General features: G+C 38.8%; 1 protein-coding gene across 1 annotated transcript in view; it reads left to right on the plus strand.

Annotated features, from left to right (window-relative positions):
- Cht10 (Chitinase 10) overlaps nt 1–26,730 on the plus strand; it is a 356,983-nt gene that overhangs the window by 254,816 nt on the left and 75,437 nt on the right. Inside the window, exons 29-32 of the mRNA XM_068226063.1 lie at nt 6,280–6,413; nt 7,966–8,313; nt 11,643–11,785; nt 21,275–21,460. Of these exons, the coding sequence (XP_068082164.1) occupies nt 6,280–6,413; nt 7,966–8,313; nt 11,643–11,785; nt 21,275–21,460 (811 nt within the window). The remainder of the gene's footprint in view (nt 1–6,279; nt 6,414–7,965; nt 8,314–11,642; nt 11,786–21,274; nt 21,461–26,730) is intronic.

Consider the following 26,730-nt stretch of genomic DNA (forward strand, 5'->3'; position numbering starts at 1 on the left):
TGAAAGCTGAGTGGACTCAGTATACCGTATTCTTAAGTTGGAAGTAATGGAAATGAAAGTAGCAGGAATGATTGCAGACACAAACAGCTTCGAGCAATGGCAGGAGGGTACTCGAAAAGAGGAATAAATGCTGAATTAGGAATTAACTCTGTGGATGAAATTGTATGTATAAACGTATGGTTTGTGGTGGGGTCTTGTCAGATGAATGAAGGAGGATGACAAAAGGCGTGGAGCAAAACAAGGCTTTCATAACTAGTTACAATTATGGTATTGTGAGACGAGTTGTTAATTCACAGATGCCTTCAGATCGGTCACTGGTTGGTATAACAGTCTCTAATGAAGATGTACGTATGTACGTAATACTATTTATGGGCTATGTCATGTTTATAAGTTGAAGATATCTTTGATGCATTTATTCTTTTCACTAAACCGCTTATATTTTTAATGCAATAAAAAACAAGCTCCTCAGTACACTTCGTTAAATATACGGCTAAGTATTAACACTGCAACAACAAGAAGGACGTGATACATCACAACCGCGTTTATTGTACAGAATACTCATCATACACAGGTGATATGATTGCTGGGATGAGTGGCTCAGACTGACCCCAATTCGGTAGGTTCGATCCTTGCTCAGTCCGGTGGTATTTGAAGGTGCTCAGATACTTCAGCCTCGTATCGGTAGATATACTGGCACGTAAAAGAACTCCTGTGGGACTAAATTCCGGCACCTTGGCGTCTCCGAAAACCGTAAAAGTGTAGTTGGTGGGACGTAGAGCCAATAACATTCATTCAGATGACATGATTACTTTTGTACAACGTACACAGCATGGGAAAATCAGTACTGTGTGGCCCCAATACGGGCGCAACAGCTAATCCCATCATTGCCATACCCTGATCTACACATTCCCTCAATGTGGAGTCCATCAGGTGCCTCGTTCCTGGTGCTGCTATTTTAATGACAAGCAGTGTATATTGGAATCATATTTTACTATAAACCGCTAAGATTAAATGTTCCGTTGTTCAAGAATTTATATACATACAAATTCAACAGACAGAAACCTTTGTATATAAGATTTACAGTCAGACTAATCAACACGATTAACAACCACTCAGTACAAATAGCACGGCTAATTTAATTAAATTAATAAAAATCAGGCAACTTCCATGGTCCTTATTTATAGCCTTAGGCTGAGTTAGATACGCCGGCCCCGCGGTGTAGAGGTAGCGTGCCTGCCTCTTACGCGGAGGCTCCGGGTTCGATTCCCGGCCAGGTCAGGGATTTTCACCTGCATCTGAGGGCTGGTTCGAGGTCCACTCAACCTACGTGATTACAATTGAGGAGCTGTCTGGCGGTGAGATAGCGGCCCCGGTCTAGAAAGCCAAGAATAACTGCCGAGAGGATTCATCGTGCTGACCACACGACACCTCCGTAATTTGTAGGCCTTCGGGCCGAGGAGCGGTCTCTTGGTAGGTCTTGGCCCTTCGGGACTGTTGCGCTATGGGAGGTGGGGGTTGAGTTAGATACAAACGCTACTTCTTCATGAATAAATGACATATGTAAATCACAATAAATCTCCTTCGCTGTTGCCCGTTATCGTATGGTATACCGATAAATATCATTCAGCAGCATCATTGTGGAAATGATAATGGAATTGGTCAAATTCAATTCAGTATACGAGTCTCATATGCGATGCTCAGTTTCAGGCATGGTTTACATACATGACTCTTTAACGACTTTAATTTCAGAGCTGAAATGTGGTTAAACAAATGTTATGCTTGCTCGCAGTGTTAAGTACAATCGTCTTTTTGTCTGTATGAATAACATATTATTTTAGACTTTAGGATGACAGCACATTGAAGGAATGGTCGCTTAAACCACATATTATACTTGCGGTGTGAAACTTTTCATGTGCTTTACTGAAAGATTAATTTGAAGCATATTGCATGAGAAAGCGATTTTACCCTAAAATTGACCCCAATATTTATGAGGAAAGTGGTAAGAATATGAAATTTCAGTCATTTTACCAGCTGTAAATTTCCCTCACTGAGTCATATACATCGGTACTAGACTAATGAAAAGGCCGAGTAGTATTCATGTAATAAGGCATGGGATTAGGAAATGGTATCGTTTCAGGTCTGGAAGAGACAGTTGGAAAAAGCACCAAAAATGCCCCAATTTCTAAATTATATTTCAATGCATTTATTTAATTAAATACTTCGATATATAAGGTTAATAAATAAATAAAGTGAGTTCACAGGATATAGCTGAAGATAATATATAGTAATAATAAAAAGGATTCAAGATTAATGACCATTTGTTTAAATATCAAGAGAACCGGCCTCAGCAATAACATCAGGTACTGTAGGTGATGGTAAACCGAATATGAAAGGCTCGAAGAGTAGACAAGTGACTGTACGGGTATACAAGTCCAATTAACACGTAATAGAATATAGGATCGCAAGGTTATTTTAAGCTGTCCACAAGGGGAATTGAGTGTTCCTACTCATTTACTTTAGATAAAGAGAACCTGGAAATTCGCAGCTAAAACGATCCTAATAGAGTATATCCACCCGAAACTGCATAAGCTAATCTCATTCTACATAAATGGCCAACAATAAAATTTACTCGAAAAGGGGCAAAAATAAATTTAGAAAAATGCCGAAAATAGCCAGAAGCAAGGGATTCAAAAGCATAGGAAATCCCGGAAACATATTCAGATTGACGACATCCTACTGAGGCGCGGCTGCCCAGTTTAACATATGCTAAGCCTATACTAGGCTGCGACCGGTGGGAAAGAAAGCCCAATTCCAAAAATATGTTTTTTAAAATTTGCTTTACGTCGCACCGACATATATAGGTCTTATGGCGACGATGGGATAGGAAAGGTATAGGAGTGGGAAGGAAGCGGCCGTTGCCTTAATTAAGGTACAGCCCCAGCATTTGCCTCGTGTGGAAATGGAAATCCACGGAAATCCATCTTCAGGGCTGCCGACATTCGGGTTCGAATCCACGATCTCCCGGATGCAAAGCTCACAGCTGTGTGACCCTAACCGCACGGCCAACTCACCCGATATTCCAACAATGAATAAGAAGGTTAAATGTTGAATAAATGAACCGCAGAAAAGGTGACGAGGATACCAAGGAAAACACACTCGAATATCCTTGTGACATTAAATAAATACAAGAAGGACTGGTACCTAAGTTATCCCCATATGGCAAAGGAAACGCGAAAATTCAAGAATATTTCTCTTAATAACAGCGGTAAAAATGACCAAGAACATTACCTACATTGTTTAACAACAGACATTAAAGCTCGAGCTTAAAATTTCATGCAGTAAAACATATTTCCCTTAACCAGGAGGGGAAATATTGAGATAGCTTCTTAAACAGTCAGTTTCAATATCCCCTACATTCTTAGCTCTTCAGCCATGGCGCAGTCCACTTGTCCATCATGACAGTCACATGTCGAAGTTCACAAGTCGAGTCACCCACACTGACTGACACACGGTACTATATAGTTGAATGGCCATGTCTTATGATCGGGCGCAGTAGGTGCCGCCCTAACTATTTCAGACGCTTGCCAACATAGGGCAATAGTTAGTTCAAGAGGCGTCACAAGAGCAAGGGGCAGGAGTTGTTGCCTAAGTTCCGGGGAAAGATCAAATTGCATGTTGCAACAAACAAAACTTAAGAGTTTGCATGTTAGACAAATCAAATATTGTTGAACTTACATAGACACATAAACAAAGTACACAGCGCAAAACTGCGAAATATTTATGCTTTATGTAAACATAATTCCAATGTAAAATGAGGATTACACCAGTTTCAACGGATAGAATACAATAGCATTTGAATGAGAGATAAGATCATTTGTCTCAGTTTTAGATACACAGATATCATTGCAGATCCGTAGATCAACTAAGCATAATTCTTGATATCCCTAAAATTATTTCAAATAATTTAATTGGTGTAATCATTTCAGTAATTTATAACAGTATTATCCATAGGCTTGTGATGATACTAGGTCGCCCATATTATACCATCTCTTACAATATGATTCAAAAGGTTGTCCTCTACCTCTTAGATCCGAGAAGTAGGTTATTGGAACAAAGCGTTGTTTTCACAAGCTCTTTTTGATCATGTATGTTCGATATTCAGCCCAAAGGCTAGTTTGAACCTTAATAGCTCCACCATGAGCCATTATAAATTGCCTACGCATCACTGAAGAGGCACACTAGGAATGTGAGGACTGGGTCACTTTTCTGTTGTTTTCCTCACCAAGCCAGAAGTTGCTATTACATAACAATCTGCCAAGTACACTGAAATTCACGCACCGATATACCGTATAAGCGACATTTTAACAAGATTCATTCAAGGGACTGGCTGCATGAGGAATGGCATTACTAGCACCACTCATACCTATCACTTTCATATTGTCAAAGCCAAGGATGAGCTGAGATAAGTTAATGAAAGTAACAAATATGATGTAGCCCATACCAGAAGACATAGTGTAGTGTGAACTCCAGGATTTGCCAGCAATTTTTTTTATTAAACTGTAGATATTTTGTGTCAGGGTAATGAAATTCTTGACTTACTTTATGCTACATAACTTTTTTCCTACATATCTTTATATCATTCTCCTTTTGATGAGTTTCAGTATTCTTCCTTTCATTTAATATCTGACTTGAATGTAGACTGATGCCCCTTATTAGCTTATATCATTGGGGAACAAACAGGAAGAACTGATGATGTACGTTGAGGTTCAAAACTCGCTTAAGAATTGTAACAAGTTGTAATGGCGTTGTGCGGTCGTGCTTGTGACGTAATGCCTGGCTTACGACATAAATGAATATGTAGAAAGAGAATAGCAAGGAAGTTATACATCAAGGGTGATATACAAGATGTTTCCGTGATGATGATGATGATGATGATGATGATGATGATGATGATGATGATGATGATGATACAGACGTTTAGCGATGCTGGAAAAGGCCACACGAATCAATATGAGATTGAGGACACCGGTCCAGAAACACCTCAGTCACATTTTATACGCCAATGCCGTTTTTCGTAAGTTACAGGTTTGTCAACGTATACGGGTTCAACATGATGCGGCCTTAGCCCTCTCTTCACAGTACTTGAGAACACTAAACAGGTGTTCCCGGAAAAGTGGATAGGATGAGGAGATCCTGTTGCGTGGCCGCTTGATCCCACTTGATTACTTCTTGCGGAGTTGTGGAAAGAATATTGTCTGAGAGACACTTGTAGGGACTGAAAAAAGAGCTCCTAGCAAGAATCCTCTGTTAGTGACATTGCTACAAAGACGCCAGAGATGTTCGACCAGATACGCCAGGACACACTGCGACGTTGTAGAGTCTGGGGGACGCTATTCTGAACGGCTATTGTACATGTCTTCGTAGCGTATGCATACAGTACAAGTAAGGGAAGGTATTGCACAAAGAGTATTAAGTTTTAAATCCCACTTTTATAAGTATCCCACATCAAATCTAGTTTATACCCTGCGACTGAGACGTTCCCGGACTGGGGTTCCCTTTCTCAAATTGGTGCATGTATCCTTCTCCAGTATCCTTGAAAAAATGTATTATCATCACAGAAACAACCTGTATAACTTTTATTTCTCTTTAAAGACTTATAATGGACTCTCATTCCACAAATGACGTGTAAAGCCTTCGACATTGGTAATACCATCATCGACATGTAGCTATGAATATCCGTAAAGTTGCACTGCCTACAGTACACGAGAAAGCATATGCCAGTCATTATTGGTTGAATAGTTTTCGGTATTCACAAACGGGTGCAGTGTATGTCAACAAGTAGATCACAATTCCATGAATGCTGCAAATGTGTTCTTATTTTTTATGTATTCCAACGTATTGTTCATATTATGCCATTCTCAAAATTTTTCACATACAAAGACTAAATATAAATCATAGAAGTGCAATGGTTACAAATGAACCAACGAAACTATTATGAAGATAGTAAGATCACCATATTTCTCAGTTTACATGAAATAATAACTGGTAAATTAATAAATCAACTTGTTAAGGGAGATAAATTTAATATTTTCACAAGGAGCTTGTATTATGATTATCTCAACTTAAAAAGAAGATATTCAGACAGAATCACAAACTTAATCATTATGCTACAAAATATCTTCGGCTAGAGCATAAATGTATGAGATCTTTAGACAATTCTTAAATTCAAACATATCTCAGAAAAAAATTATGTACATCCTTCTTCTCTTATTATTGCAGACAAGGTGCTGGGAAGTACCTTCCTAGTGACATTGATGCAGCACTGTGTACTCACATTGTTTATGGATTTGCTGTGCTGAATGGTGATCAACTAGTTATCAAACCACATGACAGCTGGGCTGATTTTGATAATCGTAAGTTCTTTTGAATTTTACTTTTAATTATTTTGAGTTTTAACGTGTGGTTATTAACTATAAACTGAAACTGGTTGAATTTGTAAAACCTTGGAAAGAAATTGAATGAAAAAGAAAGTGTCGTTTCATGGTGTTGGATTTTCCCTTGTTTCTAGACAGAGAAATAATGAAAAATACGAGTACCTATTCTAACATTTGTTTTATTACCTTGATAAAAAATAAAATTGAAGATCATTTGAGAATGGGAGTGTAATTGTAAACACTATCATACTTTTCTCACTTCTACTTTCCTATTTGCTTTCTGGTTCGTTGCCAGCAGAAGTACAATGTTGTTACCGTCCCCTTCATTCGAAAAAAGGTAAGCGAACATTATTATTATTATTATTATTATTATTATTATTATTATTATTATTATTATTATTATTATTATTATTATTATTATTATTATTATTATTATTATTATTATTATTATTAAGATTTCTGGGAACTTTTCTCTGAAAATAGTTTATGTTAGTTCCTTCAAAATGCTTACATTAAAGAATTTTCAAGAAACAATATAATGTTTTGAATAATAAAATTCTGTATAACTTATATTTACCCACAACTATTGTCATATTAGATGTACCTCTCGTGTAGAAAAGGGGCTGCCTGGCCGAGGTGGTAAAGGCGTGCTCGCCTCACCCCGAAGGACGTGGGCTCTATTCGCTGTCAGGAAGCCGAAATAATTAAGAAACGAGATTTCCTCTTCCGGAGGTGCACATGGCCCTTAGGTTCATTCAGCCTACACCAAAATTGAGTACCAGGATAATTCTTGGGGCAAACGCGACCGGGCTTAGGGATAACCACTCTACCCCATCAAGGGACGAGGTTAAAGATAGTGGAAGCCTCCACCCCTCCAAGGGCCTTCATAACCTGTACGGAGATGACATTGCTTTGTTTTTGCTTCTCGTGTAGAAATCAGTTAAATTAATGACAAGTGGCATTTATTCAATGGCAATGTTCTGTAGTGTTTAACTACAGTTGACAGTTCACTTGTCGGATTACTCTCGATGTGGTAACATTAATTCAAAGAGTAATCATACAAAAACCACGCAAAGTGAGAGTCTAAGGGCAGAAAATATGATGCCACCAAGTATAGTTCAAAACACTGAATCTATCATATCAAAACTTTAAAATCATTGTCCTTCATTAACTCCCTGAATTTTATCTTGAGCATACCATCTCTTAAGATCAAATTGTTCCTTTCACTGTTCTCATTAACTGCGATGCTCATGTTTGTAATTAATCTCATTTCAAGTTTTCTAGTATTGCCAAAAATTATTAGATACCTAGCATATCCATCATAAATGAGTAGTCTTAAAACACATTTTTTTTCGCGATGAGTTTTTTGCAGAATAACTGTGCGTTAATAATGTCATATTACTTTATTCATAATAGTATGTGTTGATTTGTTGGTAATTCAAACTATTTTACTAGTTTCTTCGACTTGGCGTTGTTGAGATAAATTTACACCTCATATACTATATATATACAATATCCATAATTGTTTCAGATTTTTACGAAAAGGTGACTGCATTCAAGAAGAACGGAATCAAAGTACTGGTGGCCATTGGTGGCTGGAATGATTCTGCTGGTGATAAATATAGCCGGCTAGTTAACAACCCATCAGCACGGGCACGGTTCATCCAAACAGTGATGGAGTTTATGGAAAAGAATAATTTTGATGGCCTTGATCTTGACTGGGAATATCCAAAGTGCTGGCAGGTTGATTGCAATAAAGGACCTGATTCAGATAAGGACGCCTTTGCAGCATTTGTACGTGAACTTAGAAATGCATTTAAGCCAAAAGGTTATCTTCTGTCATCTGCGGTATCTCCTAGCCGGACAGTCATTAATGCTGGTAAGTAATCAATCTAGTATCATACATCGACATGATTTTCTATCCTTCGTTAGATGTAATGATAGGTATATTAGTTTCACTAATATTCATTCACGAAATAGGAGCGAATTAAATGTAAATGAAATTATTTAGTTAATGTAGAGTTTTGAGATGAAGTCTAAAATACCACAAAATATTTTTCTTCTTGTGGAGGTACTATATCTCCATTTCTAGTCAATCTTTTATAGAAAATGAGCAATGTCAGTTCAATTACGCCACCTACATTACCTTCAGTAACAATATAGTATGGTGAGAAGTGTATATCAGACTAGACAATTTCTTGTATTTCTAGTAATGAACCCAACTGCAGTGTACTTAATATAATTTTCCTGATTGATGCATGTGGTAGATGGAAGTCAATTTTCGATCTACATGTAGACCAAGGTCTTTTAGTATTGAAGAGAAATTCACACTAGTACCAACTAATGCATAAATTAAATTTATCCTACTTCGTAGTCTCTAAATCATCACCATAAAACACTTCCGTATAGGGCCTATATAGTGCTCAAAATTCCTTCATACCACACTGAAACATTGCAGAAACTATTATTATTATATTCATGGTCTTTCGTAGAATGCACTGAGTTGATGCAGAAGTAATCCCTCATGAGATATGTTCGTTTGATATGAATAATGTTTTTGATCTTACTAACTACCTTTACGGTTTACGGAGACGCCAAAGTACTGGACATATTGTCCCTCGCAGAAGTTCGTTTACGTGCCGGTAAATATATCCACACGAGGTTGGCATATTTGAACATCTTTAAGTACTAACGGACTGATCTAACCTGGAAAGTCTGTTGACGAAAATACGACGCCTGAAATTCTCTGAACTCAGAAACCATTGTTCAGAATTGAACATTCTTCAGTGGAGATAGGAGGATATTTCTAGAAAGGCGAATAGAAACCTTGTATTGTCTGCCTTCGTAATCAGGCATGTGTGACACAAGAAACATACACTCGTAGTAAAAAAATGCAAATCGATAATAGAAAATATTAAAATCCGTCTCTTCATATTGTAAGATGTTGTATTGTGACGAAGGTAGAGAATGTTGTGGTATATCATTACCCTGTATTAATAATCATTCAGCTGATAAAGAAAATGATATATATAAGAAATAGAATGAGAAATATAAGAAAAGGCATTGATGAAGACCCGAAATAAAAGCAAATGTTCCGTGTGACGGCGAACTGTTTGCTAAATCTTCAACACTGATGCATGTTACAAACGGGATGGACGTATTAATAGTTTCTGGCAAAGTGCACTCATGGTATTAGACACCATCTAGAAAGACATGGAGTTAGATAGTAAACTTGAATCCTGTCAGCTTGCATTCAGGAGATAGTAGGTTCGAACTCCTGTCAGCAGAGCAGCTCTGAAAACTGTTTCAGTGGTTTCCCACTTTTACACCAAGCAAATGTTGGAGCTTTACATTATTGTCCGCTTCCTTCCTAGTCCTAGACGTGACCTATGCTATTGTCGCCGTAAGTCCTGTCTATGTTGGTTTGACGTTAAAAATACTTGTCTCTTAATTGAGTTTGTGATATGGGAGCTTGTCAGCTACGGATTACGCTCAAGATAAGTGAGAAAATAAAGTCTCAGAAACTTCTAAGTGGACTGCCATATGTCTTATTTTCAGGAAGCTGAATCAAGACGAATGTGGTTGTATTTCATTAACAGAGAGAATTAAGAATGACTCGGCCAGTGAATGCAGGCTGACATTCCCTAGATCTCTTAAAATGTGTAAAGTATATAAAGAGGCATATACCGTATATGAACGGTTTGTATCCCAGTAAATTATCCGTACAAAACATCAGCTCAACGGAATCTAGTATATTACATGTAGTCTAACACGTGGAAATATGCTTCTAGATTTTAATATCATTTCAAATATCAGGAAATTTGCATATAACGCGTAACTGAGCCTTACTTGGCAGGAGGAAACACTAAGCATGTAATAACCTCGGCCTTTTCATTGTTAATATGGAACATTGAAAATGGAGAATTAATTTTCTCTCCTAAAATACGGACAAATTTTGAGTCAATAAAACGGTCAGTTATGTACAAGAAGGAAAATCATTTCAAAGACATTCCTTTCTAACGCACTGCATTATAATTAATATATTTGCTTGCACCATTATTAAGATGGTGATATTAACAATAAGAGCCTCTTGAAAATGGCTTCAAATAAGACTACCATCTTGAATAATCTTGTCAGAATAATGTTGAGACTGAAATTACGCATTGAATTCTTTGTTAGAACGCCGCACTAAATAAGGTCACCAAGTTATTTATATAAGGGCCAACAACATTACCTCCCTTATACGTATAACATCACTGGATGTGGTGTTCCATAGCATTCTATTCTAGGACGTCTATCGATCCCATTTCTTTCATTTCTAACGTCGCGTTTTTCCTTACCATTGAAGAAGATATGTTACACAGTCGTTGTTATACCATGTTTATGTGTTTCTTTCTCTACAATTTGCATATAGGTTATAATATGCGTGTTTCTTCAAATTTAATCCGACAAAAGGTAACCAGTTACAACATACAACTTGCATTAAAATAATTTTTGAATGAAATGTGAATGAAGAAATAAATAAAAAAAATGGATAGAAGAGGTTCTGTCCCTCGTGTTACCGTCCCTGTTACCGGCAAAGTTATGACAAGTGAATGAGAGATGTTGAAACTGAAGCAAGAAATATTCTAGTTTTCGTGATGATTTAATTCGTGAAAATAGTCACGGAACCTCCATTTTTACGTAGAATGTAATCATACGAATGTTACCTTTTTTCCGAAAATCCTACATTGGAACCGCGACCGCCTGAATGGTCAGTATATTACCCTTCAGTTCATAGAGCCCCGCGTTCGATTTTAACTTTTATTCATTCCTCTGGCTCGGGGACTGGGTGTTTTATTCTTGTTAATACACATTTTCATTTACGTATAACACATCACTATAGAAACATGAAATAGTGTATCCGGTCGCAAAACTGATCTAAATCCATACAAAGTGCCGATCGCAGGAAATTGGAATAAGCCCAAGACAAAGAAGAAGAAGAAGAAGAAGATCAAACATTTCCCGTATATTAACCTTCCTTTTATGGAAGTATGTATTCTTATTACATTCCCCCGGAAGACACCATTTGGGCGAGTTACATCATGTTACACCATGTGAAGACGTTATAAAATGTGTTTCCCCATTCTTTCCGTATTTTTAAGAGAGACATGTATAAATAATTTTGTATGTATACAATAAATTGATTCTGTTTTATCTTAATTGTAGGCTATGATGTTCCCACCCTCTCGGAGAACTTGGACTGGATTGCAGTAATGGCTTACGACTACCATGGCCAATGGGATAAAATCACAGGACACGTAGCACCTATGTATCCTCACCCAGATGACACAGATGTCACTTTCAATACGGTAAGATAATGTAACGGAAAAACTAAAACTACCTACTTAAACCAAAAACTGCTTGACAAATAACGAGTCGTTACATAATTAAGGGATGTTTGGAAACGTCACTTTCACTATATATGCAATGCCTGCATTCTGCAGAAACCACAGAGCCAGTAAGTCAAGCTGAAATACGATTCATTGCACCAGCAGCGCCGTGATGCACTAGCGACTTCAAAACCGAATTGTCATTTGTCATAAAATACACGTATGCTCAACTCGTGGGCTAAGGACATAGCCTCTGAACGCCCCGTTATTAATGGTAGATGAAATTCCACTCTGTTGTCTGGTGAGACGATCTGTTCTTCATTGTGTAAGAGAGAAATTTACGCGTTATCGTCAAACGCCAAGCATTCATGAATATTACCATTTATTTGGAAACGTGAATAAATTATAAATTGTTAGTTCCAGACAAACTGGCAAGTATCAGAAAATTAACAATTTCTATAATAATAATAATAATAATAATAATAATAATAATAATAATAATAATAATAATAATAATAATAATAATAATAATAGGCCTATATGCTTAAGATCCCTTTTACTTCTGATGGTCTTAAATTCGTAAATTTTGCCCAGAAAGTGGTTCCCTTAAGTGGTTTGTAAGTAGCCTGTAGTGCTGCGCATAATAAATAACCGAACATAATGAGGCAGTTTTGGACACACATTTTTCACATGAAGAGCTTACTGTTCAGTACTAAAGAAAAGGTTAGCATTTCACTGCCTATATGAAAAATGAGCAAACTAAATTCATCCATTTTGTGCCTTTCCTTGATTTATACAACCTGCCGTACTTGTTTCAGTATAAATCAATTCACATGGAATGGGTTCTGAGGTTTAGTCATCCTTGCATCATTCGTCCATACCCAGAGTTCAATCTATAAATGAATGAATGAATCAATCAATCAATCAATCAATCAATCAATCAATCAATCAATCAATCAATCAATCAATCAATCAATCAATCAATCAATCAATCAATCAATCAATCAATCAATCTGTCAATCAATCAATCAATCAATCAATCAATCAATCAATCAATCAATCAGCAAGGGATCCCACCTCTACCGCCTCAAGGGCAGGGTCCTCGAGCGTGAGACATTGGGTCGGGGATACAACTGGGGAGAATGACCAGTACATCGCCCAAGCGGCCCCACCTGCTAGGATGAACAGGGGCCTTGCGGGGGATGGGAAGGGATAGAAAAGGAAGAGGGAAGGAAGCGGCCGTGGCCTTAAGCTAGGTACCATCGCGGCATTTGCCTGGAGAAGTGGAAAACTACGGGAAACCACTCTCAGGATGGCTGAGTTGCGAATCGAACCACCTCTACTCATTTGACCTCCCGAGGCATAATGGGCCCCGTTCCAACTTTCGTACCCCTTTTCAAATTTCGTGTCAGAGCTCGAAATCGAACCCGGGCCTTCGGGGGGTGGCAGCTAATCACACTAACCACTATACCACAGAGGCGGACAGAAGGCTTATTACTGGACAGTAAGTGCCGATAGGTAAAGTGATGACTGTAATGGACCCGCTTAATTAGAACTTCCGTAATCATAATAATATTACTACTACTGCTAATAATAATAATAATAATAATAATAATAATAATAATAATAATGTCTTTACGTTCCACTAACTAATTTTCACGGTTTTCGGAGACGCTGAAATGCCAGAATTTTTTACCGCAGTGTTTTTTAATGCAAGTAAATCTACAGACACGAGACTGGCTTATTTGAGCACCTTCAAATACCACCGAACTGAGCCGCCATCGAACCTGCCAAGGTGGGATCAGAAGACCAGCGCTCTATCGTCCGAGCTACTCAGTTCGGCATTAGAGGTTGGAATAAGTTGGTCGTGTGGTTAGGGGCGCGCAGCTGTGAGCTTGCATTTTGGTGATAGTGGATTCGAACTCCGCTGTCGGCAGCCGGGAAGATGGTTTTCCGTAATTTCCCATTTTCACATCAGGGAAATACTGGGACTGTACCTTTATTAAGGCCTCGAACGCTTCCTTCCCACTTGTATCCCTTTTCTCTCCCATCGTCGCCGTAAGACCTACTTGTGTCGGTGCGACGTAAAAACAATTTGTAAGTACATGTTTCGGTAATTTCGGAGACATGTCCGCAATTATAAGATTAATAATAATTCGGACTTGTTAAAAGTTCACTATTTTCTTTAGTGTTTTCTGACAGATTACCAGCTACGAAGTTTGAGTGGGGCGTTTAACTTTTATTTTCGTAATAGTTAGTAATAATGGAGTAACACAGTTTTTATTATAATATTGGTAGGTGGTTTTACGACGAATGCAAGCTGACAGCCGCGCGCTCCTAATCACATGGCCAACTCGCTCAGTAATAATAATAATAATAATAATAATAATAATAATAATAATAATAATAATAAATGTTTACGTGCCAATGGAGACGCGCGGTTTCGGAATTTTGCCCACGGGTATTCTTTAACGTGCCTGTAATTCTACCGATCAGAAGCGGACGTATTTGAGTACCTTCAAATACCAGCGGACTGAGCCAGGATCGAACCTGCTAAGTTCATGAAACCAGAGCTTGAACCGCCTGAGCCACTCAGCCTGGCAACGTTTATTTGGATACGTTTAATAGGCACTGCAAAAGCAGAATGCTTTAATTTACCATTAAACAAGTTCTTTTCGTTTGGAAGCACGAAAAGGAAGTACGTTTAATTTATTTATTTTTATAACATGTCCCTTATTGATATGAAGCAAAACGTTCGATGTGCTTTGACAATTCAGTTCTGATACTACTCACTTGGAAATCCTATCCCACGCATTATTTCGTTGACGTAAGAAACTTTATTTACGTACACGTCAACACGGAGTGTTTCTGCATACGGCGAGTTGGTCTCCCAAGAATCCATGGTATTGAAATCACACTGTGGGAGAATATTTCACGTAAGCAGTTTGACAAATTCACTAGACCTGTCACGGGCCGGTCGGTCGTCTGCTGTTTCTAGCGACGGGGGTGTGGTGGGACGGGTTCCCGCCCCTACATGAAACCACCGGACTAGAGGTATGAGCTGTCTGTCTGACCTTGACCTGAATAACAGCTGTCAGAGAGGCGAATTATCGTCCGTTTAGTACGCGAGTTACTTCGTAGTAGCAGTATTTGAATAATGCCAGTGTATGAATACCACGAATACCATGATATGCTGCTAGTGTATCGAGTGGCAGAACAGAACACGGGTCGCCCTCAATGAATCTATCGGAAAAGGCTTTCCAACAGACGGGTGCCGAACCCAGCAACGATACTTGCTGTACTGCAGCGTATTCGCGATGCAGGTTGTGTTACATCACGCTTTCAGAAGCGATGGCCTAAACGGCCACGTGTAATTCTAGACGCGGAAGAAGACATCCTGACAATGGAAATGAAATGGCGTATGGATATTAGTGCCGGGAGATCCCAGGACGGGTTCGGCTCGCTAGGTGCATGTCTTTTGGTTTGACTCCCGTAGGTGACCTGCGCATCTTGATGATAATCAAATGAGGATGAAGACAACACATACACCCAGCCCCATGCCAGGGAAAATAACCATGATGGTTCAAATACCGACCCTGCCGGGAATCGAACCCGGGACCCCTGTAACCAAAGGCCAGCACGCTAACCGTTTTGCCATGGAGCCGGGCATCCTAACAATAGTAAACGATGATCCCGGGCGCCGTACGCGTAGTATAACACGTGCCGTTGGTGTACCAACTTGGACCATACGTAGGGCACTGCATGAAGAACGAGTGCATCCTGACCATATTCAACGGGTGCAGTGTCTTTGACAGCTGATTACCATTTTCTTACGAGCTGATGTACGTCGCCACGACACAGATAGATATTACGGCGACGACGGTACAGGAAAGGGCTAGGATCGTGAAGAAGCAACCGTGGCCTTAATTAAGGAACAGCACCAGCATTTGCCTGGTGTGAACATGGCAAACCACGGAAAACCGTCTTTAGGGCTGCCGACAGAGGAGTTCGAACCCACTATATCCCACTCATGGGCTGTAGAACGTCCCCATTCAGTAGGAGAAGGCAATTTCCAGCACCGGTTATGAATTAATACCTGGATGGGTGTAGTAGGAAGTCGGTTACGTGGACTAATCATCTTTTTTATTAATGTTACCTTGCTCCTGTAGATACAGTACGTTACTTGAGCTTTCAGAGGACGTGTCGCTTCGACTACGCAGAACCACGTGGATTTTACACGATGGTGCAGACATTTCCTCAACGGTGGACAGGACGATATGGAACTATCAATTGGCCAGCCAGATCTCCAGACGTTATTCCAATGGACTTTAATGTCTGGGGGAACATGAAACACAAAGTATATCGAACTGAAGTAACCACTTCGGACGACTTCCGTGAACGTATTGTTTAAGCAGCAGAGGATATTCTGAACACCCCTGGTGAAATGAAATGAAATGAAATGAAATGAAATGTCGTATGGCTTTTAGTGCCGGGATATTCCAGGACGAGTTCGGCTCGCCGGGTGCAGGTCTTTCCATTTGACTCTCGTAGGCGACCTGCGCGTCGTGATGAGGATGAAATGATGATGAAGACAACACATACACTCAGCCCCCGTGCCATTGGAATTAACCAGTTGAGGTTAAAATCCCCGACCCGGCCGGGAATCGAACCCGGGACCCTCTGAACGGAAGGCCAGTACGCTGACCGTTCAGCCAACGAGTCGAACACAACCCTGGTGTCTTGGCTCGAATGCGTCGCAACTGGATTCGGAGAAGTGAAGCCTGCAGGGAAGCCCAGGGTGATCACTTTGAACAATTGCTACGAGTGTTACTTTGGTATGTCAGATGTTACGCCATTTCTGCAACGTAATGGCTTGGGAGTACAGTACAGTATCGCCTTAGTATTTTGAGTCTCGATAGGTCGATATTCTCATAAATCCGAGCAGGGAAATTGATGTACCGCTAACAAAAAATAGAAATCGAGAGTTTCAGTGCGCGAGTGCGGAAGACGTGCTTGTTAAAACGCTAGACATTGACCTTGAACGCATTTCGGCAGTTGCTCAATCCTACACTGCATGTTTTTTTTTTTTTTTGCTACTTGCTTTACGTCGCACCGACACAGATACGTCTTATGGCGACGATGGGACAGGAAAGGGCTAGGTGTGGGAAGGAAGCGGCCATGCCTTAATTAAGGTACAGCCCCACCATTTGCCTGGTGTGAAAATGGGAATCCACGGAAAACCATATTCAGGGCTGCCGACAGTGGGGTTCGAACCTACTATCTCCCGAATACTGGATACTGGCCGCACTTAAGTGACTGCAGCTATCGAGCTCGATTTTTTGGTTCTTTACGTGTGTTCGAGAAATTTATATTTTGTTTCTTATTCACTACGAGTTAAAACAGAAGACATTTTGCGTTTTTAAGGGCCGATGACCTTAAAACAGCAATCATCATCATTAACACGTAGCTCTTGGGCCATGGAGTAAGGAAGTAGAGTTGTGAGGATGAAATAATTCAAGTTGGACGTATGTCTTGTACATACAATAAATTGAATTGAACATGTTAGTAAATACCTGAACGCGCAGAGAGATAACCGCAGCAACAACACGGACCCCAGAGGAGGCCCGCAGAACACACCACCCAGGACAGAGACCCCCCAAACACCCCGTTTATTGAGTACGTTTTCATGGTACGATGTTGACATAGTACAATGTTGACATACATACCTGGGTAAATAAATAAATAAACAAACAAACAGATAGAAGTGGTTGGCCTTGAACTTGCTGTGCCGAGTGAGACAAGTTCTTAGTCCAGATATGTGAACAAAACAAGCACTGAGGTCATTGACCATGCTACACTTTTAAAGGCTGCAGAGCAGATGAAAGGCGATGTATCACAAGGCCAAACTTAAACATGTAACAGAACGTAAGATGTAACTCTATCACATGAGAAACGAAACACCCCCGGGCTGGGGAAGCAAACACAGATCTTGCAGCACTGTCTTGAAGCACAAGACAGAAGTACACCGGCACACGACACAAAAGGTGAATTAAAGACGGAAAAAGTATTGTGTCACATGAAGCTAAAGAGATGTTATAAATAAACGAAATAAACTAAATAATAAAAATAATAATTATATAAAAATAACAATAATATTAATAACAAAACATCAAATATGAATAACAAGTATACGACTTAAAAGGAGAGTAAAAAGAGGAATAAGACGAAAGTATGAACAGGTGAATAATAATAATAATAATAATAATAATAATAATAATAATAATAATAATAATAATAATAATAATAATAATACCGGTAATGTTATTTGCTTTACGTCCCACTAACTAGTCATACTGTTTCTGGAGTCCCGAAGGAGTTATTTTTACGTGCCAGTAAATCTGCCGACACGAGGCTGACGAGCACCTTCGAATGCCACCGGACGGACCCAAGATCGAGCCTGCTAAGTTGGAAACAAGAAACCAGTGCTTTAAACGTCTGAGCAACTCAGACTGGCCACTTTTATTTTGCTTTATTTTACCATTACACATATGCTTTTCGTTTGCAAGCACGAAATAATAATGTAATTTTTTACGTCCCAATAACTACTTTGTCGGGTTTTGGAGACGCCGAGGTGCTGGAATGTTGTACCGCAGGACTTTTTTTAATGCAAGTAAATCTACAGACACGAAACTCGCGTATTTCAGCACCTTCAAATACCCCCGAATTGAGCCTCCATCGAACCTGCCAAGATGGGATCAGAATACCAGCGCTCTATCGTCGGAGGTACTCAACCCTGCATTAGAGCTTGGAATACGTTGGTCGTGCGGTTAGGGGTGCGAAATTGTGAACTTTCAGTGGGGAGATACTGGGTTCGAACTCCACTGTCGACAGCCCTGAAGATGGTTCTCCGTGGTTTCCCATTTTCACATCAGGAAAATGCTGGAGTTGAACCTCATTTAGGTCACGAAGGCTTCCTTCTCACTTCTACACCTTTTCTGTCCCATCGTCGCCATAAGACATATCTGTGTAGGTGCGACTTAAAGCCAATTTTGAAAATCATCATAATTAGGACATTATACAACTGTCGAGATCCATAGTTATAAACGATGAGAAGTATTTTCTAGGCAGACATTATTGGCGAGTAGTCAATAATAATAATAATAATAATAATAATAATAATAATAATAATAATAATAATAATAATGGTATTTGCGTTACGTTTACGGTTATCGGAGAGGATGAGGTGCCGGAATTTAGTCCCGCAGGGGTTCTATTTACGTGCCACTAAATCTACCGGCACGAGTGTGACGTATTTGAGCACATTCAAAAACTACCGGACTGGGCCAAGTTCGAACCTGCGAGGTTGGAGTCAAAGGACCAGCACCTCAACCTTCTGAGCCACACAGCCCGGCAGGAGGCACGAAATGTAGGTACGTTTAATTTATTTATTTGTATAACATGTCCATTATTCGTTTGAAGTAAAACGTTGGCTGTGCTTGCCTAATTCAATTCAATCCCATGCTTACTTTCGTTGGCGTAAAGACATAGGTTTTCAGGTCATTTCCATACTCACTAGACCATGGGGCTGACGACCACAGATATCCCAATCCCCTAAATGACGTAACAGCAAATGAACCAGTATTAACGCTGACAATTCGATACAGCTCCAGGGTCCGAAACCGATAACTAGGGTTGTCTGACGGAAACTAAATACTAACAACAAAACCAGTCTGGCGAGAATGTAACGTAACATTGTGAACACCGGTAGCAGCCTTCAGCTGTTATCGTAGTTCAGTTGCTCGTAAACATAAAACCAGTTTGGCAAGTATATTACGTAACATCTCGTGGCGTTCAGCTGTTACAGTAGAACCAGTTTGGTACGGATGGCGCGTGACTTGCCTGTTATCAACGGAAAGCTATTCATTCGCAGAACGAGGCATACTACCTATTCTAAAAACATCATATCACTTTGCTCTCGGAAATAACTTCCGCGGATTACTAAAAGTTTGATATATAGTGGTTCGTCACATCGTTCTCTATTGCTACAAGAAATATCTGCACGTATACACCTAACACCCTGTATATAATGATCGGCTTTAATGAACGTGACTGAGAGGAAGGCACAGCACTTATAATTTCGGAGCCCCAATTCTCTGGGCAGGTAATTTAAATTAACTTAAATGAAATTAAAACAATAATTGTACCAATCATTCGCACGTTCTTGGCAAAAATAATACGATAATATTCCTCTAGTCTATTCATATAATTTCTATACCTTATGTGGATTTCCTTACTGGTCATTGGTTAAAAACCTTCTACTATAGCAACGTGGGTAGAGTGTTGAGAACAACACCCCTTGCTCCATCCCATTCCTCATAAACATATTATAGCGCTATCTGATATCTAGAGATTTGAACCATGTTCAAAATTATAACGGTCTGACTAATAGACATCTGTTACTAGAGCACCGACTATCCACCACAACGATGGCTGACTCCTGCTGGGTGTATTCTAAGGAAATGTTTTTATATTTGTAGCCTTGTCCCTTCCATACACACCGAGCTCGATAGCTGCAGTCGCTGAAGTGCGGCCAGTATCCAGTAATCGGGAGATAGTGGGTTCGAACCCCACTGTCGGCAGCCCTGAAGATGGTTTTCCGTGGTTTCCCATTTTCACACCAGGAAAATGCTGGGGCTGTACCTTAATTAAGGCCACGGCTGCTTCCTTACCATTCCTAGGCCTTTCTTATCCCATCGTCGCCACAAGACGTCTCTGTGTCGGTGCGACGTAAAGCAAATAGCAAAAAAAAAAAAAGCCTTCCATACATCTACCGCTGAGAAACACATGTGTAAAACTACTATATTTTTGAGTATTTAGGAATGTGAAGAGGGAATCTAAGCTCTTCTCTCTTGGCCTTGAGACCGTAGAGGAATGTAAACATTATAGTATCAAGCACATGTTCATATCTTGTGGAGGTAACAGTGATGTAAAAATAAATGTATCATTGTATACATTTCAGTAGAAATTGGATTAGCATGATTAGCGTAAGTAGTATAAAATAGGATATTGATGTTTTCAGAATAATCTTTAAAGTGATTGAAATTATACCTCCTTTTAGTGTGAAATATAGATCGCTTTTTCAACTTCGAGATAGTACAATATTTGAGCAATCGAGGAGTGTCTGTTCAAAAGGTGTTATTTACACTTCAAAATAAAAATTAGTATTTCTTCCATATGCATTGCAGTTGTTAAGTACTGTACTATCGAATGTCATGAGCAATCCAGACCAGAAAAAGATTATCTCCTTAAAGTTTGTACCATACCCGACCATGGCTACGTTCCACGTTTCTTATGGTTTTCCGGCAACTCTCTTATGAAGGAAATAGAGCCTTTTGAACAGACACTCCTCAATTGTAAAAGAAATGCTACTCATTTTAACAACTGTTTCTATGTATTATTTTGTTTTAGAACTTCACCATCAATTACTGGATCCAAAAAGGAGCAAACCCTAAAAAACTCGTTCTGGGTATGCCAATGTACGGCCAGTCATTCTCTCTTGCTGACAACTCCAATCATGGATTGAATGCTCCTACATATGGTGGTGGTGAAGCTGGAGACTTTACTCGAGCCAGAGGATTCCTGTCGTATTACGAGGTTTGTACATTATTCTTGAATTAAATTATTCTACAATAAACCTCTTAGGATGGAGTAATATTTGTAAATTGTTGCTAGAAGCAGATGTATTTGAGTCCAATCAAGTTCGCTTCGAGTAAACCTGCTCTAAAATTTAAGTAAACCTATTTTAGGTTTCCGCAGTACTCATTTGCATTTAGGAAGCTGTACACTCTTCATGAGTACATAACAGTTTGGAAGCTTGTAAAGTGGAGATATTCTACACTTACTTCCTCCATCAGCAAAAAATTATTTTCTTTACGTCTACTAACTATGAGCTCTTGCTGCCAACGTACTTTTATACCAACTAAATCTAACTTTAAATCTATCCATTTTCCTTTTCTAGTTCTCTAACCTACCACAATAATTCACACTTCTAACATTCTACGCTCCGACTCGCAGAATGTCAGTATTCATCTTTTTGAAGATTGCCCCCTCCCGGAGATCCGAATGAGGGACTATTTTACCACCGGAATATTTTATCCACGAGGAAGCCTTCATCAGTACATTATTCATCTATATATATAAAATAGCTTGTCCTGACTGACTGACTGACTGACTGACTGACTGACTGACTGACTGACTGACTGACTGACTGACTGACTGACTCATCATCGCCGAGCCAAAACTACTGGACATAATGAAATGAAATTTTGGGGATACATTCATATTAAGATGTAGGTGTTCGCTAAGAGAGGATAATTGGATATTCCGTTGCTATGGGGATGAAAAGGTGGGGTGACATTTTAAAATGAGTGTATCTATATCTCAACACTTTAAAAGTTTACAAATGTAAAAATTGGTATTTAGAGTCTTCTTTGAAAATAAGGAAACACGTATTTTTTGGTTTTCAGAAAATACCAATAGGACGGGTGAAAAAGGGTGAAAAAGGGGTTGAATGCCTTTAATCAGGATACCGGTACTTATATCTCAGAAACTGTAGATATTACAGACCTGAAAATTGGTACTTTTGATCTATTTTAAAAATAAAGAAACACGTATTTTTTTGGTTTTGGAAAATCCAATTAATGGGAGGGGGAAAAGGGGGGTGAATTTTTAAAATGAGTGTTTTTATATCTCAAAACTTTGAAAGTTTACAGATGTAAAATTTGGTATTTAGAATCTTCATTAAGAATAAACAAACACGTATTTTTTTCGGAAAATCCCAATAGGAGGGGTGAAAAGGGGTGAAAAGGGGTTGAATGCATTTAATGAGGATACTTATATCTCAGAAAGTGAAAATATTATAAACCTAAAAATTGGTGTTTTGGATCTCCTTTAAAAATAAATAAACACGTATTTTTTTGTTTTTGGAAAATCCAATTAATCGGGGGGTGAAAAAGGGGTGAATTTTTCAAATGAGTGTATCTATATCTCAAAACTTGGAAAGTTTACAGATGTAAAAATTGGTATTTAGAATCATCATTAAAAATAAAGAAACATGTATTTCTTTGTTTTCAGAAAATCGCAATAGGACGGGTTTAAAAGGGTGAAAAAGGGGTTGAATGACTTTAATCAGGATACCGGTACTTATATCTCAGAAATTGTAGATATTACAGACCTGAAAATTGGTACTTTTGATCTCTTTTAAAAATAAAGAAACACATATTTTTTTGTTTTCGGAAAACCCGATTAATGGGAGGGGGAAAAGGGGGGTGAATTTTTAAAATGAGTGTATCCATATTTCAAAACTTTAAAAGTTTGCACATGTAAAATTGATATTTAGAATCTCCTTTAAAAATAAAGGAACACGTATTTTTGTTTTCTGTAAATCCGAATAGGAGGGGTGTAAAAGGGTGAGTAATGGGTTGAATGCCTTTAATGAGGATACATATATCTCAGAAACTGAAGATATTACAGAACTGAAAATTTGTATATGGGATCTCCTTTGAAAATAAAGAAACACGTTTTTTGTTTGTTTGTTTGTTTTTTTTTTTTTGAAATTCCAATTAATGGCGGTTAAACAGGAGTGACATATTGGAGTGAATCGTTTGAAAGACTATATCTGCAGAAAATCTGAGAAACATAGAATGATACAGACGTAAAAAGTGGTATTTGGAATCTCCTGTAAATGTAAAGAAACATAGATGATTTGTTTTTGGAAACTCCTCTTAAGGGGAACTAAAAAGGGGGTGAAATTTTAAAATGAGAATTTATACAGTATATCTCAAAAAAATGAACATGTTACAGAAGTGAAAAATGGTATTTTTATATCTGTTAAAAATAAAGGAACGTGTATTTTTAGTTATCAGAAATACCCCTTGGGTGGAGGGGGGGTAAAGCGACTAAGAAGGGTGTTGAATTATTTTAATTAGGCTACTGTTATCTCAAAAATGAAGATGTTACAGACGTGAAATTTGATATTTGGAATCTGCTTTAAAAGTAAAGAAACACGTATTCTCGGAAAATCGAATGAAGGGTGGGGGGGAGGTGAAAGAATTGAAACATTAATTGAATTAATTGTATGAGAATACTTACATCTATTAAAAACTAAAGTTGTTAGGGCCTACAGACGTGAAAATTGGTATTAGGCTCTCCTTTAAAAACAAAGAAAAACGCGTTTTGTGGGGCAAATCATCTTGGGGGCGGGAGTGAAAGGGAGATGAATTCCTTTCATGAGGACACATAAATCAAAAACTGAAGAAGTTACAGAGTTACAGTCGTGATAATTGGTATTTAGAAGATCCTTTACTATTAAATAAACAAGTACTTTTTGCCGGAAATTTATTTAGGGGGGGGGGGGGGGAGTAGTGTGAAAGTGAAAAAAGTTAATTATTTTTATCTCAAAACTGAAGGTAATAGACGTGAAAATTGGTGTTTGGAATCTCTAAACGCAAAGAAACACGCCTTCTTTTATTTTTTTTGGGGGGGGGTTAATAAACTTAACGGCGATGGGGTGTAAAAGGAGGTGAGACCAATTGATTTTACTGTTCATAATGTATTTATAAGGAGCCTCCGTTGCTCAGGCGGCAGCGCGCCGGCCTCTCACAGCTGGATTCCGTGGTTCAAATCCCGGTCTCTCCATGTGACATTCGTGCTGGACAATACAAAGGCGGGACAGGTTTTTCTCCGGATACTCCGGTTTTCCCTGTCATCATTCACACTAACAACACTGTCCAATATAATTTCATTTCATTTGTCAACCATTAATCATTGCCCCAGAGGAGTGCGACAGTTTTCGGCTGCCGGCACAATACCTATTTTGGCCGCTATATGGGGGCTTTATTAATTCCATTCCTGACCCTGTCGAATGACTGGAAACAGGCTGTAGATTTTCGATGTACTTATTCTGATCATAAACCGATCATTTTTAATCTTTCCTGGGTTCGTTTTCAAGAGCCATCTTTTCCTTCGGAGAACGTTCTTACATTACAGTAGATTCTCCTGGCATATAAATAAAAATTTAAACACATTTGAAATAAACGATAGGAATGAGATTGACCGTCCAATTTTTCACCTCCATAATAAGGTCAATAATGCACGGAAGTATGTCATTCGTATGGCCAGAAATCCAGCACACTTGCCTACGCGCGACAATGGTGTTGGTCACATTTTCAACAATGACAATCGCAGCAGATGTAATTTACCGCCAAGTAGCGGTCTTGCATCTTGCTGTGGGGTCCAGAACATCTATAATAATAATAATAATAATAATAATAATAATAATAATAATAATAATAATAATAATAATAATAATAATAATAATAATAATAATAATAATAATAATAATAATAATAATAATGTTCTGGACCGTCATCAAATGTGCGGACCGCGCTGAAAACGGTTCCTGGACGGGTAATGACTAAGAATGCAGTCCGGCCGCGGGTTCAGTATCGCCAAGGCACCCAAGACGACACCACGCTGGATCTCCTGAAGGATTTGACCCATATTAAAAATGCTTATAGGAAAAGATGGCAAAGATTATGGACCCAACTGACCGGGTGGAATACCTGGACTTAGCACGGGAAGTACGAAATCGATTGCTGGAAAGAAAGATTGAAAAATGGGAGGAAACTTGCCATAATCTATTATAAAACGAGTCAGATCACGAATTTTGGCGGATTCTCTCAGAAAACGAGTCAGATCGCGAATTTCCGCGGATTATATATAAAACAATAAGCATTCAATTCTAAATTTCAGTATAATACCGTAGCGAAGCATGTGTATCTTGCTAGTTTATACATACAGAGAGTTGCATGTCCTCGGGAATTAGTTGCGGCTGTCATTTCCCGTTGCATTCATCCACGTAGCAGTTTTAACGTAACTAATCCACGTTAACTTAAATATTATTACAAGGGCACATCAGTCAACCATCCAGACTGCCCTCCTTGCAACTTCCGAAAGGCTGCTACACCCACTTTTGATTAACCATTCGTTGGTCTGGTCTCCCGACATGTAGGCCTACCCACGGGATATGGTTGCACCGACAGCTCGGCTACCTGCTTCATTGGGACGCACAAACCTTCCCAACGCGGTAACGTCACATGGATCGCACAGGATTATTATTATTATTATTATTATCAATATTAATAATACTAAAATAATAATATCAATACTCCTATCTTAGGTCAATGATGATTTATATTGTATCTCCTATCATGTGCTCGTAAATCTAGGATAGCACTTTTAGAACTGTTGATGCATACGATATACATTTTGTATACCCCAACAAATCTATGTTTACAAATGTGTCTGCCACCGATCTATTTTCCTGTGAGTCAAAAGAAATATTTGAACTTCTCTTCTTTTGATCACAGATAGTATATTTGCACAAGCAATATAATAATTTCATTGATGCCGTTAGTGAATATTTCAAGCAGTATTTTCGGATTTCTTCTTGTTACTTTGATCTTTCTCTTCACTTTCGACGGGTCATTGAAGACTTTTCATTCCTGCTCTTTGGCTAAATGTTCACCGTAGTGGCCTTATTTCCAATTGATTCAGGATTCGATTCCTGTCGGGGTAAAGGTTTAACCACGTCCGGTTAAATCCTCTGTCTTGGCGACTGGGTGTTTCTGTCTCCATACAGACCTTTTCATTTACACAAAACTCCACAGTACTAACCACTACAGAAATAAGTACTAACTGAATACGTCCCTCCACACAGGACTGCTGTCAAAAAGGGCATCTGGCCGTAAAACTGAGTCGAGTTAACATGTGTGACACTGACCGCTCCAGCGATCCTAACAGAGTACTGGTATGGGAAATATGGCAGAGGAAGTAATATTATGGTTATGGAGAACGAGCTGTGT

This window comes from Anabrus simplex, chromosome 2, assembly GCF_040414725.1.
Source record: "Anabrus simplex isolate iqAnaSimp1 chromosome 2, ASM4041472v1, whole genome shotgun sequence".
NCBI classification, from domain to species: domain Eukaryota; kingdom Metazoa; phylum Arthropoda; class Insecta; order Orthoptera; family Tettigoniidae; genus Anabrus; species Anabrus simplex.